This window comes from Phalaenopsis equestris, unplaced genomic scaffold (assembly GCF_001263595.1).
Source record: "Phalaenopsis equestris unplaced genomic scaffold, ASM126359v1 Scaffold000255, whole genome shotgun sequence".
NCBI classification, from domain to species: Eukaryota; Viridiplantae; Streptophyta; class Magnoliopsida; order Asparagales; family Orchidaceae; genus Phalaenopsis; species Phalaenopsis equestris.
The window spans coordinates 61,035-78,630 of NW_018164697.1; the positions used below are offsets into that span (position 1 = coordinate 61,035).

The window sequence follows — 17,596 nt, forward strand, 5'->3', positions numbered from 1 at the left end:
TTTTTTCTGGATGATTTGTGGTGGAGATGTTCATGGTTTACATGCGGAAATCGTTCAAGGACTCACTCAAAGTTCTCGAAGCTGACATCCAGCACGCCAACACGCTGTAAGTGGTTTACTGTACTCGATCGATCAGCTCCGTTTCTTTCCCCTTTTCTTCCATGTGTATTTGAGGATTGGCGTTGGTTAGGGGAAGGATTGGTTTCTCATGTAGGAGATTTTATTGATGACATCACAATTGCTCTAGAACTCAATCTTTCAGTATGTATTGCCAGAGACTGAATATGCATCATCAATTTTGTTAACTTTTTTTGCTTATAGTTATCATGTTCGTTTGTATTTGGGTTCTTCAATTGAACAAATGATTTGGAAAGGTTTTCCAATTGGGTTCTTTGTGCGGAAAGATTATGGCCAAATATCATCTGAAAAAAAGTGCTTGCTTTGAATGGTTATCATGTTCCTTTGTATGGTTATTTTATATTTGGAAGTTTGACATACCAACCACTTAATTCCTATGCATTTACGTATCTAACATCCAAACTTCAAATTTTGCTTATAGATGAAAGATATACATATTAGGATTTGAATTTTGCTGTTGAGAATTTCTAATTGTGTTGTGATATATGCTTATAAAGTGAAGTTTAGGCGTGAAGTGAAGATTTAAATGTATAATGTGAAGTTTAGGTGTTATAATTGTAAAAACATATGAATTGGGTGGGTTTGATGCAAATGTCCCAATTTTCACATGCAATTACTATACACTAGCATTTCAAAGATCCATTTGGCACTCAGGTTTACACAATTACTAGATCATAAAAACAGATGGTGGAAAGATAAGAGGGACTGGCTTCAAAGCAAGCCTCGTTTTCTATGAAAAGAAAAAAAAGGTTTCAAAATCCTGATTATATGACATTTTGCTTTTATATTTTTTGGAGGGACTAGATTCTCTGAAGCTTTGTGATGCTTTAATGGATATGTACCTTTTGGGTTCTTGGCAATGATGTGAATTCTTTATCTTTGCTTTCAAAATGCTACCCAACATATGGGTTTGTTTGATTTATCATCATGTAGTTATGTTGCTGCTGGAAGGCATAATTTCATGGATTACTATATTGAGCTCTAACCCAACTTTTAGATTAAAACACTTTTCAGTCTTGACGACTTGGAATTGAAATGATGCCTTTTTGGGAGCTTTTTTTTGTGCTTTTCTATAATTTTCTCAGCTCTCCAGCCTTGGAGAATCATCTTCATCTGACCTGGAAGCTCTTAAGCAAGGTCTTCATGTCCTTCTCTCCAAGGTAAGCAGAAGCATCCATTTTTACTTACTTATGACAGAAGAGCACTGCAGATATAACTTGAAACTGTACTTATGATTTTATTCCTGAATCTGATGCAGGTTGAGCCTTCGAGTCGAGCAGAGTTGATAGAGGAATTTCAGAAATTAGCTGGCTGATTAAACTTGATATGAAATTGAATTTATTTTGGTATGTATGAAATAATTCATTTAGAGCAGATAGCTTAAGATTTCTTGCTGAATGGTGAAAGTGCTTGGGGTAGTTCTTCCTTGGCAATAGGGACACAAGTTTCTTTACATACATACATCTCTTGTTGTTCAATATTTAAAGTTAGGGATTAGGCGGTAGATAATGTTCGATTGATATCTGTTCATGTTAAATGTTCTATTGATATCTGTTCATTGTTCAAGGCTCGACTGATTGCAAAGAGATTTTCACAGAAGAAGGGGATAGAAGGCTATTAGGTGCAAATGAGGCTCCGTTTGGGGCCGCTTTTTTGCGGCTTCGCGGCCCTAAATCGCGATAATTTGGTTTTTGGCTCGTAGCTTCGCGGCAATTGAAAGCTAACGCGGAAGAGAAGCGGAAAGCCATTTCCTCCCCACGGCGCAGCTTCGCAGCCTGAAAAAGGCTTGTTTTGCCCCTCGCGAAAATGCCCGCGATTTTCTTCCCGCCTCGTCCCGCCCTCCCGGTAAGTCTTTCACAGAAGAAGAGACTGAGGCTTCCATTGCCTTCACCGCTGATGGGGAAGGTGCAAGCGAGATGGTAGAGCTGAGGGAACGAATTACTGATGAGATAGTATGCCTATGAATGAAGAATTTGAGAATTTATTAGTTAAAAATTATTAAAAATACTATTGATGAAGAGTTTATTCTTTTTTTTTCAAAGTAAAAGCCTGATATGGAAATTACACTTATAAATCGATTTTTATTGGTGGTTTTGTGCTTACTTTTTACTTAACTTGTCTGGTTAAAATGAAAATCTTATGTGCTATGTTTGTAAATAAACACATTTAAATCGATTTTTATTGGTGGTTGAAGTCTGTCTTGGTTTCATCGAAAGGAACGAGTTTATGATTGCCCATTTTACTTAACTTGTCTGGATAATATAAATAATGCAATATTTTCTTAGTTTGAAGTGATATTTGTACCATTATAAACTGAGGCATGTCTTTGAAAATGAAAACTTGAAAACTTTCATGAATTGAAATTAAGAAGAGATGTGAAATGAAATTAGGATGTGGATTTAAATACATAACACCCATTTCTAATACATTTGCAAGCAGCTTCGAAGGCTCTTGGTTTTGTGCTTAACAGTTGCTTCCATGGGTCCCTAATAAAGAACTTATTGGTGTATATGTTTTTTGATGGAACAAAGGAGAATATGAGCTTCTGATTCTCAATTCTTATGTGCTATGTTTGTAAATAAACACATTTAAATCGATTTTTATTTCCCCACTCCCCAGAAGTGTATGATCTCCTAATTGTAGTCAACTTTTTTCTATTGATATAACTTTTTTTTTTTTGCTATTCTGTACTGCTTCAAGCCTGGTTTGTGTCTTTACCAAACTGAACCTGATATGTTGGTTAAAAAGGCTCTTCTGTCCTGATATAGTACAGGGGCATTTACATACATACCACCCAATTCCTATGTGTTGATGTTATTAAAAAAGCTCTTCTGTCCTGATATAGTACAGGGGCATTTTCCCTAGGAATGATGCGTTGAGTAGTTACTTACCTTGGTAGTTTCCCTTGTTCTCAATGCTGCTCCATTGTTAATTTCCTTAACATGTCTCTGTAAAGCTATTTGAAGCTTCTTGTGTGAAGGATTATAATATTATCCCAATTTGATGCATTTGAGCACTAGTTTGTGTTAAAATGGACCTCAACATGCTGTAATGAAGGTCATCCTTATTGGATTTGAACTCCTTCTATGGTAGTTGTGGAAAGGTCATCACAAATCTTATGTATTTACATATCTAACACCCAAATTTTAATATTTAAGTGCATAGCAGCCAAAATATTTAATATGACATAAAAATGGGTGGGTTTGATGCAAATTAGTAAGATTTGCAAGTGATTTCAGCCAAAAGTACACCTTAATTTCCCAATTCCAGGAACACTAGAAAACACATTCCGGGGCAATTCCAAGTGACGCAGATTAGTAAGATTACTCACATCGTCAGGCAAGAAATTATCAGAGCAAGATTCCAAAGAACACTCTTCATAGATTATGAACTGCAAATGAAAAAAACTACTTAGAGATCTTGGCATCTGAGTGAGATTTGCAGTAAGATTCAAATATCGAAGATGTTTCAAGTTTTCAAAAGCCTCTGACATCTTTTTCTGCCGTGGAGACTGTATGAACAGCAAACGAATCCTTCTCCATGCTTCAGAAATTTCATAAAAATCTGGACCACTTAATTCATGATAAGAAAAAGTGAATGTAGATTACAGTTCGTCCACCTTTAAAATAAAAAAGAAGGATTACTTCTGGATTCTAATCTGTTCTTAGGATGAACAATGGCCATCATCAGATTTTTGTTTGCGATTTGGGCTTACCTGTTCTCAGCACTTTGGTTTCTGTTAATTTGTGTTTGTATTTTGGAAGATTTACATGCATATCACACAATGCTTATGTATTTACATATCTGACATGTAAGTTTTGACTATTATCTTTATAGAACTTTATCTATCTATGAATGAAAAGGTGCATTTCATCTTTTAGAAGTTAGTAGTAGTGGTATTTTTTATGTGATAGGAAAGATTTGAGTTTTAAAACCATAAAAATGCAAGTTTTGGTGTTAGATATGTAAATACATAGGAATTTTTTTGTGTGTATGTAAATGTTATCCTTTTTTATATGAAATTTATCTGTTTACTCTGAATTTATGTGTTAGATATGTAAATATTCATAATTAAAAAATGTATATTTGAATGAGCAATGTATAAGAATGAGCCTTGTATATTTGGGGGAATTTACATGCATACCACACAATTCTTACGTAATGCATACCACATGGCGAAGGGTTTCAAGTTGCATCAAAATTCCATCTCCATGAAGGTTAGGTGGCAGAATTGTGTGATGGCATTTGCTTTACCATTTATCTCCTATGATATCTGTTGGAAGTAATGAAATTGTATTTTCATCCAAAATTCCCTCTTTAACTTAAGATGTACCTGGATAATTGATAATCAATTCTTCATACATTTAAAGAAATTTGAATCTGGAAATGAAACTAAGTTCAATTTGTAGTTCAAAGGTTGCTTTTATATGGTGCTACATTTTACTTCTTAGATTTGCTATGAAATATAATAATTTTTCAATGCTGCAAATTCCATATAATTTTTCTGAACACTGCTGCAAATAGGTGTGCTGAGACTTCCATTATATTTCGTGAAGTCCTCATACTGAGAATGTGATCTTATGTTCCATGGGAATGACAAGGTTTCTGTGTTTTCATCGCTGGAGGTGCTGAATATTATTGGATTACTAGTATTCGAGGATTGCTTTCATGGAGCGGCATCAGATGACTGTTTCTTTCCTTGCTTAACGGAACTCTCCCTCGTTAACTGCCCAAATCTTCAGGAATTGCCCTGTTTGCCTCCTAAGCTCGAGAAAATGAAGATACAAAATATGGTTGATGTTGTCCTTGAAATTCAGACATTAGAAGGTGGTTGATGTTGTTGTGAGTCTTTTGTAAATTAGATACACTTTAATGTGTAAGTTTTTCACACCAAAAATATTATAAATGTAAATATACTAAGTTTTAAAGTTAGATATATAAATACATATAATTTGTGGTTGTAAATTTTCTTTTCTTTTTTATTTTTTAAGTGTGTGTTTAAATAAAATCAATCTAGAGTAATGTTTCAGTACATTTGAAAAATTTCGTCCTCATAAGTTCGTCTATACTTTTATACAATTTTTTCTATTAGCATTATATAAGTACAATTCCATAATATTGTTCCAATGGATAAAAATTGAAAGGGAAATTTACATGCATACTACACAATTCCTAGGTGTTCACATGTATAACACAAAGTTCAATTTTACGATTCGCAATTACATATTTAAATTTTTTTACATATATACATACAATTTTTAAACAGTTTTACCAAACAGGGACAGCTTGGTCATTTTTTCAGAAACAGCTGCCCCACAGCTGTTTTCACACAGCTGCACCAAACAGACAGCCAGCTTCCCAGCAGCTGCTTCCCCGTAGCAACTTTCTGGGGCAGTGCAGCTGCAGCTGCGCCAAACAGACCCTTAATTAGTTATTAATTATATTGATTAATAATTTTTTATAAATTTATTAAATGAAATTTTATTAAATTAATCATTAAATAGAAGTTTAATATTTATCATAAGAAAAAATTAATTAGTTATTAATTATATTGATTAATAATTATTTATAAATTTATTAAATGAATAAATAAATTAATATTTATTTTTTGTTAATTAATAATTAAGTAATAAGTATAAATTTATTGAATTATAATAAATCTGATAATATTGTAATTTATTGAATTAAAATAAATCTGATAATATTATAATCCCTCCCCCCACGTCCCGCACGTCCCCCACGCCCCGCTCTGCAACCCTAGCGATACAATCGTAATCGAAGCTAGCTGGGAACACAGAGACCCGAAACTCCATTTCTCTCTTCCTTCCGCTCCTCTCCCAACAGAAAGCTTCGAGAAAGGTAACTTCACGTCTTCTTTTTTTGCGCGAAGGTTTCGTTCCGGATTCAGTAAATCCACCGATTCACGGGATTTGAGGCCGAAATCCGTGAAATCCGGATTTATCAAATTCGAGGCTTTATTTTGTTCAAAATGACCCTCAGGCAATATTTAGGTTAAATCCAGCTTTAATCCCTCCTTATATCGGACCAATTATCAAATCCGTGTTTTACAGGAAAGTCGAGGTACAAGGAGATTTATGAAACATAGCTTTCATCTTAGTTTTGGAACCATTTTCGCAGGATTTTACGCAAATCTTAGTAAATTCTGCGTACAAACAGAGCCCCAAATCCTGTAAGGTCAGCGCTTTTCGGATTCCGTAGGGCAACCAGATCCATTTCCATCTCGAATCTATTCCTCTGCATCTGTAAGGTCCGCGCTTTTCATATGATTCCTTACCGTACCGAGAGCTAGTCTTTTGATTGTCCAAATTTGCTGTTTTTTTCATGTTTATGCCCGGGATTTTAATTTTTCTTCTCTCCTCTTTTTCTCATTTCTCTGTGGAGTCGGAATTGAAGTTTCCTTGGTTCTAGTTTTTATGGAGCGTTAGCTCATCATCTCTGTTATTGTATTGCGGGGTAGGATATGAATATTTTCCTGATGCGGCCATGTCTCTAATTGGTCTTCTTAAGCTGCTCCCATTTTTCCCTAAAATATTTCCTTCATAAATCCTGCCATTTCATTGTTATATGTTTGAATGGCAAGGGACAAATTGAAACAATGCCACAAATATGTCATTTTACATGATAAACAGGCTCTCTACTTTCTTGAAAATCTGCTCCGGTATGCCATTATGTTTTGGTGTCTTTTTCTTTGTTTTTGAGATTATGTTATTCAATACATGTTTTTCTAGTCATACTTCTAAGATTTTATTATAGTCAATGCCGTTCTCATATGGTTATGGGTAATTGATGTATCTTTTCTTTTTGGGGCATTTGCATACATATCACACAATTCTTATGTATTTACATGTATAACACCAAAACATTCATATTTACATGCATAAAATTGAAATCCTTGACATGATATAAAAAATATCACCATCGCTATATTTTTAAAAGCGAAATACACCGTTTCATGCTTATGTTTATGATTTCAAGATTTTTTAAGTGTAATATCAAGCTTTTGTTAATTAATTTGCTTTTCTGGTGTAGAGATGGCATCCTCCTTGGATTCATGGATGAGAGAGTTGAATGATGCGTCGAAGCTGGCTGATGATATCAATTCCATGATTTCGGAAAAGGGCTCCTTACCTCCATCAGGACCTGAAACTCAGCGCCATATGTCTGCTATTCGGAGGAAAATAACTATTCTTGGGACAAAATTGGATAGTTTAGAGTCAATGCTTTTAAAGCTTCCAAGCAAGCAACCGATGTATGAAGCTTATCCCTAGCTGTTGTTTTTATTAGAAGCGGTCCATACCCTTTTATCTAATAACTAGCTCTTGTCCATACGTGCTATTCTTTATTTATTTGCTACCTGTTATACCATTTTTGAACTTGTAGAAGAAAATTACTTGTTAATTTTATTTGAAATGGCGATACAAAGGAAACATATTGGATTAGGGCTTTTTGTTTGTGTTGGTTTCTGATTTTTTTATTTTTTGTTGTTGATAGTGATTTTCTCAACAATAATTTTAAACATCTCTCTCTATAGGAGTTTTTGGAAGGCAAAATTTTGTAAATCCTGTCTTCCAAATGTGCATTGTTTTTTGTTAGTTTCATTTAATGTGAAAAAAAGCAGAGAAAAAAAAAAGTTATCCCACTCAGAGTGAATTTTGAATAGAAATACAAAAGAATTAGTGGACAAGAGAAAATTCATAGATGTTAGGGAGTATTATAAGTTACTATGCGTGAAAATGTATAATAACAATAGTGTTGAATGTCTTAATTTGGATTTAAAGGTAATTTAAAAAATCAAATCTAAGAAGAGATTGATGATGTACTACAACATTTTTTTATTGAAGAAATGATAGTTATTAAATGTGAGTTAAATGGGCATATATGCTATAGCAATATGAGCTATGAGAGGATTCATAGTGTTTATGTAGTAGGATTTAGAAATATAATGGAAGAAGTTGTGCTTTATTGCACAGTGGCATATGATCTTGCAATAGTAAACATGTGCTTTAATACTAGATCACTTTAAAGGTTTTCCAAGTAATAAAAATATTTCTTCTAACTTGAAAGTGATGGAAAATCTCTGCAAAGTTTTCAAGGTGATTTCAAGGGGAGCTTAATCACACAATATAGGATAAGTATGTAATCAGTTATGAATATATATCACAAGAATATAACGAAAACTTCACAACAGATTGTGCTCTGGTATATGATGGTCATTTTGACATGTGAAAATCTATTAATCTCGAAAGATATATTGCTAAAGGAGGTAAATTAGAATTTTTGGTTAACCCAAACTTGATTTGAGATGAGATGTCATTTTTTATTAAGAAAATTTAGAAGTTATAAGATAGTCTAGAAATATATGATACATTGATAAGGAGATTTGGTGGAGTGAGGAGGTACAACGTTTTACTAAGGAAATGACATGTTATTTTAAAAGATGACAAAAATTGAATATTATTTTATCTTATAATGTTTTAATAAAGGTAAACACTTTTCTAAAAGGATAATTAGTGAAGATGCATAACGGAGAGAAATGATATGCATAAAATAACTAATGATAAGTGTTAATAGATTCAAGGATTTTTATCATTTTAGATGTATTCAATAGGAAGGAAATAGAGCATTTGTTATAATGAAAGCATAATGAAAATATTATTCTGAGAAATTATCAAGTGAGAGCTTAATGAAGCAATTATTGTTCGAGAACAAAGAGAGCATTATAGTGAAGTATATTATAGCTTAATCTAAAAACTTTGAAGTGGATTTAGCTTTAAAAATATGCATAATGATAATTTTTTAGGTCTAGATGAGATTTATATTAAAATTTAAAGAGTTACAGGGATATTGCATTTTTAGATCTAAAACAATTGAAGTGGATTTAGGTTTTTCTTAGCTATAAAAGAATAAAGCATATGAATCATATAATGAGGTTATAGTAGAGAGTAATGGAACACAAGAATGGAAAAAATATCTGCAGTTTTTTATAATCGATTTGCTTTCATGTTAGAAAGATCTTTCATTAAGTTAGTCACATGTCTTCTATTAAGTTTGAGAAGGATTATAATTGAGTATTACAAGAATTAATTTTATGTATAACAACAACAAGAAGAAGTCTTTATCTGACTAATTTGGTGTGTTTTTCGAAAAGAAGATTTGTGTGAAAGAGATGCTTACATTGTTAAAGATATGCATGATTGGTCACTGATTAGTATTTGAAGGAATTGTGGAATATCCCAAGATTTTTTAGTTGTCAGAGGTCTATGACAATGTTTGATGTTTAGTTCATATCCTTTTGTATTATGACAATGTTTACAAAGGATGTTTAAAATGAGATGCCTTATAATGAATGAAACATTCACTGAAAGTGAAAAAGTAGAGTAGTGGAGGAAGTGTTGGAAGATTGGGGCCATAAAATTAGTAGAAGAATGACTTAAGTATATGATGTGTAATTTTATCACATATTATTTTGACAATCATCATTTTATTTAATGTAATGATAATGTTATATATAAGCATGAAATATTTAAGTATGATGTATTATAAGGCCTAATGAGGATTTTTATAACTATATATTTCAGATAAGTTTGCATGATTAAACTGAAAAGTGTCTTGTTTTGTGTAATAAGATAATATCATAGACTTTTAAGGTAAATTTTATAAAATTATAACTAAGCCATTGATGTTACATGAATTTCAATGTTGTGTTGTAAAGATGTCATTAATATCCAAGCTGAGTGTGGTAGAAGTGAGAATTGTAAGATGTATGTATGATAAAATTAGGAAGGATAAATTGTGGAAATAAAACTATGAAGGATAAATTGTGGAATGATTCTATCAGAAGAAATGGTGGAGTTAAAACTATTGAAAATAAGGTGATTAAAATAGATTTGGGTGGTTTTAGACATATATAAAGTGTCATCATTAGAGAAGTTGATTTTGTTTATTCCAAAGAATTAAGTGGAAAAGGATTTGGACCTAAAGTTTTAAGAGTAGAAGTTGTTCAAAATAATTCAGGGATAATATGTTGAACATTAAAATTGCCCACCCAATATGAGGCCTTGAGAGTTTAGGCTTACCTCATCACTTGAAATAAAAAAAAAAAATCGCTATAAGGCTTACGCCTCACTATATGCATCTCACCCAGGTTAATGCATGCCTTGAAGCGTGCTCGGCTAAAAATATGCCTCAAAATTTTGAGGCTATACTCAAATTTTTTAAACAAAACTAAAGGCACGCCTTACAAATGAATATACCTCATCTATTGACCCTCACACCTCACACACTAAATAACAAGAGTAAAAGGAAAATGTATCCATAAAAAAAATATGTGTTGAAGTTCTAACTATCAACATAGTTATTATTTTAATTGATAATTTTTATTGTTGATTATTCATTAAAAATAGAAAATAGCTGTGATTAAAGATAATGAGGAATGGGAAGATATAGATACGACTAAGGATAAGGCGCAATATAAACAATTCATTATGCTGATGATTCTAATGAAAATCAATCGAGTAATGAGATTAATAGGAATTTTTAAATTTAAAAATTCAAATATTGATGACTTGTTATATTCTTGTTTAAGTGGTGGGTATGGGAGAGACAAACTTATATTTAATTTAGTTTAATTGTTTTGTTTTAATATAACTATTTTAATTTAATATATTTGCTTACTTTGATAATTTAATGTTTAAATAACTCATCTTATTTCTTAGTTTGATGTTAGGATATTAACGTGTTACTTCTAAATTTATGTAATTTTTTATTTTTTTACTTAGAATGTTGTTATGTTATTTTATAATGTTTTAATAAGTTAGAATATTTACATATTATTTCTTACTTCACATTTGATAGTTTATATAATATTTATCACTTCACTCAATGTTGTAAATTTGAGGCTTATGCCTGGCCTCATAAACGAAAGAAGCCTCAGTACTTAATTGAGCAATTTCAAAGCTGGCGAGAGCAAGTTAAATATGTGGATTTATTGTGTTGACCCCATATAATGGATGGTGCTAATGATGATGATGATGATGGTGAATCAACAATATAGTATCTTCTTCTAATGCAGTGTCTGCAGCTCATATAAATTTTTTTTCACATCTAGATGCATACTACACAAGTTCTGCTTATATGATTTTTAATAAAGGATGATCCATTATGATTTACATGTTGAATACAAAAATGATTTGAGATTTTATTACCTAATAAGTACTTCTGCAGGACTGAAAAGGAGCTCCATAAGCGCCAAGACACACTTTCAAATTTGAGATCGAAAGTAAAGCAAATGGCGTCCGCATTAAACATGTCAAAATTTGCTACTAGGTAGTATCATCATTCTTCATTGCTGTCATTTTGTATAATTTTTAAATTTTCTTTTCCTGGTTTTTTAAAATAGGTTTTTCCATCTAAAATAGGGGCATTTACCTCCATACCACATAATTCTTATGTATTTACAAATCTCACACTTAAATTTTCATATTTATATACACATAACACTCACATCTTTAATATCACATAAAAAATAGCACTATTAGCACTTTTGAAATTGAAATTTTATTTCATGCATGTTTAAAGCACCAAAGTCTTTTCTACGTAAATATGAAAGTTGGGTGTGATTTTTGTAAATACATGAGAATTGTTGCTGCATGTGTAAATTTCCCTTGTAATTAATGTTATCGAGTCAAAAACTCATATAAGGCTCCAGATTTTAACTGCCCTCAGATGTGATTAATTGTCTCATCAGGGAAGAGTTACTTGGACAAAGTAAAAAATCTGATGAGATAAACAGAACTACAGGGTTGGATAATCATGGTATTGTTGTTCTGCAACGGCAAATTATGAAAGGTATATTTAGGGAATTTAAGTTTCATTTGTGTGTTTCTGTGTTTGATATTTATTTATATTTTTATTGATAAATAGAGCAAGACGAGGGCCTCGAAAAGCTGGAGGAAACAGTATTGAGCACAAAGCATATTGCATTGGCCGTTAATGAAGAGCTGGATTTACAAACTAGATTAATTGTATGCACAACATTTTATAGATTTTTATACTCTTATTATTGCTGTATTTTTATTTCTCGCATCATATTTTAAATTATTTTTAGCAAGCTTTACAGACATACCACTTAATTCCTATGTATTTACATATCTAACACTTATACTTCACAACTTTTACAAATATGCCTCCTAACTTATGCATGAAAAGGTGAATATTGGTATTTTTTATGGGTTTAGGGTTTACTTTTTTAACGTTAATAGTGGTATTTTTTATGTGATATGAAATATTTGGGCAGTGTAAATGTAAAAGGTAAAATTTAGGTGTTTGATATGCAAATCCGTAGGGATTGGCTGTTATGTATGTAAATGCCCCTTATTTTTAATGTTTTTTTTCTTTTCAGGACAACTTGGATGAACATGTTGATATTACAGACTCTCGGCTTCAGGTAACATCATTCTAGTAAATTGTGATGGAATTTTGGTTCGATGTTGTATGGTGTGGAAGTTTTAGTAAATGTCGATATTATCCAAATATACAGTTGTTTGGTTTTTGAGTTTGAACCAGATTCAATAGTAGAACCTGTGTATTTGCATGTTGATTTTTCAACTAGTGTGAAATTTCTAGATTTTTTTTAGAGTAAATTGTCAAGTTAGTCCCCAGTCTATTATGAGGCCATTTTAGTCCAAGATTTATAAAAATGCTAAATTATTTCCTTGCCTTACTCTTTTTATGGGGTTAAAATACTTATTAGTTGGGATTATTTTAACCCATATTAAAAGTGTCCAGTGACTAAATTGCACTTTTATAAACTTCAGGATTAAAATGATCCCCCACAATCAGATGACCATTTTGTTACTTACTCTAATCTTATATGCAACATGATATCAATATCTAAATTCAATACATAAATAAATCTTTTAAATTCACCAGCATATGAATGGTTGAAACAAATCAACCAATTTATCAAAATGGGGAAAATCATGTCATATTATTAAGGTTGAAGATGACAGTAACGGAGTAATTCCCGAAATTTCTTACAAACGAAATCAAGAGCAACCATTAAGGTTCTAAATCTTAATACTCTTAATATATCATGATCATCATCATTATCACAACCATTTGGAGTTTTCTTTATGAGTCTCATTTTACATTTATCATTACATTGATGCATGAGGTGTGAATAGCAGATTACTAGGTGTTAACCTTTCTTTAGATGGTTGATACAGTTGCCTAAGTAATTTAGTCGAATGTGCCAAACCTTGCGATGATTGTGTCATATTTGGGGCCATTTTATGGGCATTTTTTTGTAGGTTTTTGTTAACTTTAGAGTGGCCATGTATTGGCATTGAAAGGTGACAAGATTTAGGTGGCTAGTTAATGATTTCAGTAAAATCTACTCTTTAGAAATATCTTTAGAAATTATAATAATAATAATAGCATCATAATTTAGGGCTCGTTTGGCCGCACGACTTGCCTCCTTTCCTTTTCGGAAAACGTCAGAAGAATGCTGGAGGTCGTTTGGCCAACAAGCTTCAGTAGAAGCGCGTCTACTGGAACGGCGAAATTCGTCTTTTTCAGATCATGAGGAGGTCCCTCCGTTTCAGTGTTCTGGATCGTGTCCTTTGTTTCGGTGTTCTGCCTCGCCGTCAAACGAAGCCTTTATTCAAACATACATGGCGTTTAGCGACCGGAGCATTTTAATGGCGTTATTCTACCCATAGCATTTAAACCAAATTTTTTCAACTGCAACGCTGGCTCAAACGAGGCATTATTACATTTTCAGGTAATTAGCAGATAAGATAATTAAGAAGTTCTTGATAAAATTTGATGCTATTTAAGATTCAAAACATTATGTTATGACTTGATTAGTTATATCACAAAACCATACAATTTGAAAATACACGAGGTGTGCTAGAAAAATACAGAATTATAACTTATAAGGATTTGAAGAATAATTCGATGTCTAATGCTTGAATGAGAAAAGAGGTGGCTCTTAATAATTTAAAGGAATTTCTTCAATAAAGTTGAAGAATCCAGGGCAAGTTCACATAGTAACACTTATGTTGGTGCACATCTGTCAAACAAGAAAATAATTTTGGAGGAAAAAAAAAGATGTTTATGGAATGTTCTCCAATATTAAAATGGTGTTTACTCGAGGGCTGCCACCCAAACAAACGTGATCTAAGCACTCTAAGGTGTTTCAGGTGGCACTTCGTCATAAGTGTGTCGGGTCCTTTGATGCGATCTTGTTGCTAGGCATGAATATGTGATTTGTTCATTGCAATTTTTTAACATTTTGAAAATATTAGATTTATCATGAACATTCTTGAGAGCAAATTCAGCCATGAAAACATAGGATTTTCACCCTGGTTTCTTGTTTGGAGGATTTACATCCATGCCGCTCGATTCCTATGTATTTACATATCTAACACCTAAACTTAAATTTTTACATACATGCCACCTTACCTATGCATGAAAAGGTGTAATTCACTTTTTAAAAGTTAAAGTGGTGGTATTTTAGATGTGAGATGAAAGATAAAATACATAAGACTTGGCATGTATGCAAATTTTCCTTTTTATTTTTGATGCCAGATGTAGATTCCTGTCTGTGGCTGTATTTGATGATTGCCATTCTGCTTCATTAATATGAGGATAGGATGAACGAGAAGAGCTGTGGTGATTTAATTAACAGAGATGATGTGATAAATTAAGGAGGAGAAATACATGTATTGAATCACCTAGGATATTGATTTATTACAATTACCTTAATGGAATCCACTTATAGGATTTTACTAATTTAATTTGTTTGGATGAGATATCACTGAGTTTCCCTTGAGAACTGGCATAAGTGCGATATCCTTTATAGAATATTTTTAGTTGAAACAACAAATAATATTTTTTATGAACTGTAGCTTAGTTCATTTGTATACTTTTGCTTAGTCATTTAATTAAGCAAGAGTGATAACAAACATGATTTGAAGGTTAATTATGTGTCGCTACATGGCGTGTAAATCTTCGATAATATGATTTAAACAATGCTGGAATTTTTTTGTGTACGACTCTGAGTTGGTTTATGCAATTCATTTTAATATTTACCAATTATAGGATATTGTCAGTATATATTTTATGTTCTTAAGGTTTTGCCCACATAAAATGTAGGAGTTATGTTACCTCGCCGTTGTTCTCTTGTTATTAGCTTGAACAATAACCTACCTATTTTTTAAAATTGCGTGTTTGTTAATTTTTTTTATTATACCAATTTACATGTCCTAAATATATTTGACATGATGATGCAGTCATAAGTTTAGATAACAATTTGTTGCAGGATAATTAAGGATTAGAATTCTTGATGCAAATTTATTGTTGTAATGTGTAATCCTGAGAATTTATTATTCACTAATAAGAAACCATTAAATAAGTTGGCAAATTACTTTTTTTTTAAATGTAAAAAATAAACAAGAGATCTACAACCCAAGCGATATTATGATAATCAATTAAATGTAAAGGGCTTATCAAGAAATTTGAACGATACAAAATCCATGTGTAATTGTTATTTAATGACCACAAGTAATATAAGAGCAATAATAAGCCAAAAACAAGTAGTTACATTTATACCAACACTTGAAGAAATCGTTCAATTTGTACTCACAAAATTATAAACTAGAAGAGATTTTTTTTTTTCAATTTAAATAATAATTTACATGCCTAAAAACAACTATTTATTGACTCTTGGATATGATCTGCACAAAGATTAACCTTATTCAATTTCATATAGCCTTCTAGTTCATAATTCCAATCTTCTCCATAATCCATAATATGAAATTTCAAAACAACATTTAATAATTAAAGAAATTTCGATCATAGTCATAGGAATAGATAGATAACCATCTTGAAAAATTGGTTCTTTCCCAGAAAGTAAAACATGGGAATACAGTCCATGTCAGCTTGATTGAACTTGAAGGTATCATAGAACCAAACCAACTTAATTTCATAATAGATTTATATAAACCAATCGAACATCTGAAAATAGAAAATACTCATCTTAATGCCATCCATCATCAACTACTGGAATTACAAAATAACATTGAATAAAATAATTAATGAAAACAAATGAACTTCTTTTGATGAATAAACACATAAATTTTTTTTTCGTCATGTGATCGGGATCCAAGTAATCATCTTCATTCCACATCCAATGCTTCAAACTCTTTACCTTTTATCTCCCTAAATATAAGTTTAAAAAGAAAGGGCATTTACATACCTACCGCCCAACTCTTATATATTTTTATCTATAGCACCTAAATTTTGCATTTTACATTTATACGTCCAAATCTTTTCATATCACATCAGAAGTATCATTATTTTAAAAGTTTAGGTATAGATATGTAAATACATAATATTTGAGTGGTATGTCTATAAATCTTTCTAAAAAGATGGTCTAAAAGCAAAATCATTCAATCATTTTAATAGCAGTTTTTTTTTTTTTTTTTTTTGCTATTTCCATTATTTATAATAGCAGGCTGAGTTTCTCTCCTTCTCTTTTAACTTTTCACCCTTTAAATTTTATGTTTTACACATGCAGCGTGTGCAAAAGAGGTTGGCCATCCTTAACAAGCGTACGAAAGGAGGCTGCTCGTGCATCTGCTTGCTCTTGTCTGTCGTTGTCATCGTCATGTTGGCTGCTGTTGCTTGGCTTCTTTTCACTCACTTGTAAAAACCATTTTCTTGCACAATTCTCCTCTGGTTTGCTCTTTTCTCAGCGTGAAATCTTATTTCAAAAGCAGGCACTGTGCTTTCCTTGATTGTATCTGCAAAGATTTGGGTTTTATACGTTGAAAGTGTGGTAATTCTGTAAATGTGTTTTAAGTGAAAAAAAAAAACCTATGAAATATGTTTGTGAGCAGGATGTTTTCTGTGAACTCTTTCAGTATATACTTGTTTGTCTGTCTCAAATGTTTGCCTTTTTATTTGGGGGCATTTACATACATATCAGTCAATTATTATGAGTTTACATATCTAACTCCTCCAAAATTTTTCATTTTACATTTATACCATCCATATCTTTTGCATCACATAAAAAAAGACTACTTTTTTAATTTTTAAGGAGTGAAATACACCTTTTTGTGCACGGGTAAGATGGTATGTATGTAAATTCATAAGAATGGATTGGTATGTGTGTAATGCCTTTTCTGTACACTGTTCCAGTTCAAACTGAATTCACATTTTAGAGGGCAAGTTCAGAAATTTTTTTTTTATGAATCCTGATTTGCAAATCTGCATTCTTTTGATTTGTGAAACAAGGGTGGGATTGTGTGATGTCAACGGAGAAAATTTGATCAGGATTTTCTGACTCAAAACGGATTGAGATTTTTGATCATTATATTTCTTTTGAGATTAGTATTAATATATACTTAAAAGTAAATTCGATGATTATGAT

At 31.8% G+C, this 17,596-nt stretch overlaps 1 protein-coding gene across 1 annotated transcript; it reads left to right on the forward strand.

Annotated features, from left to right (window-relative positions):
- Positions 1-1,162: 1,162 nt before the first annotated feature.
- On the forward strand, positions 1,163-17,106 carry LOC110024365 (syntaxin-52-like). The gene is made up of 8 exons (XM_020724286.1): positions 1,163-1,298; positions 1,397-1,484; positions 7,189-7,408; positions 11,383-11,484; positions 11,906-12,006; positions 12,082-12,182; positions 12,560-12,604; positions 16,742-17,106. The coding sequence occupies exons 3-8, from the start codon at positions 7,191-7,193 to the stop codon at positions 16,871-16,873; spliced, it is 699 nt and encodes a 232-aa protein (XP_020579945.1). The 5' UTR covers positions 1,163-1,298; positions 1,397-1,484; positions 7,189-7,190; the 3' UTR covers positions 16,874-17,106.
- The last annotated feature ends 490 nt before the right edge of the window (positions 17,107-17,596 follow it).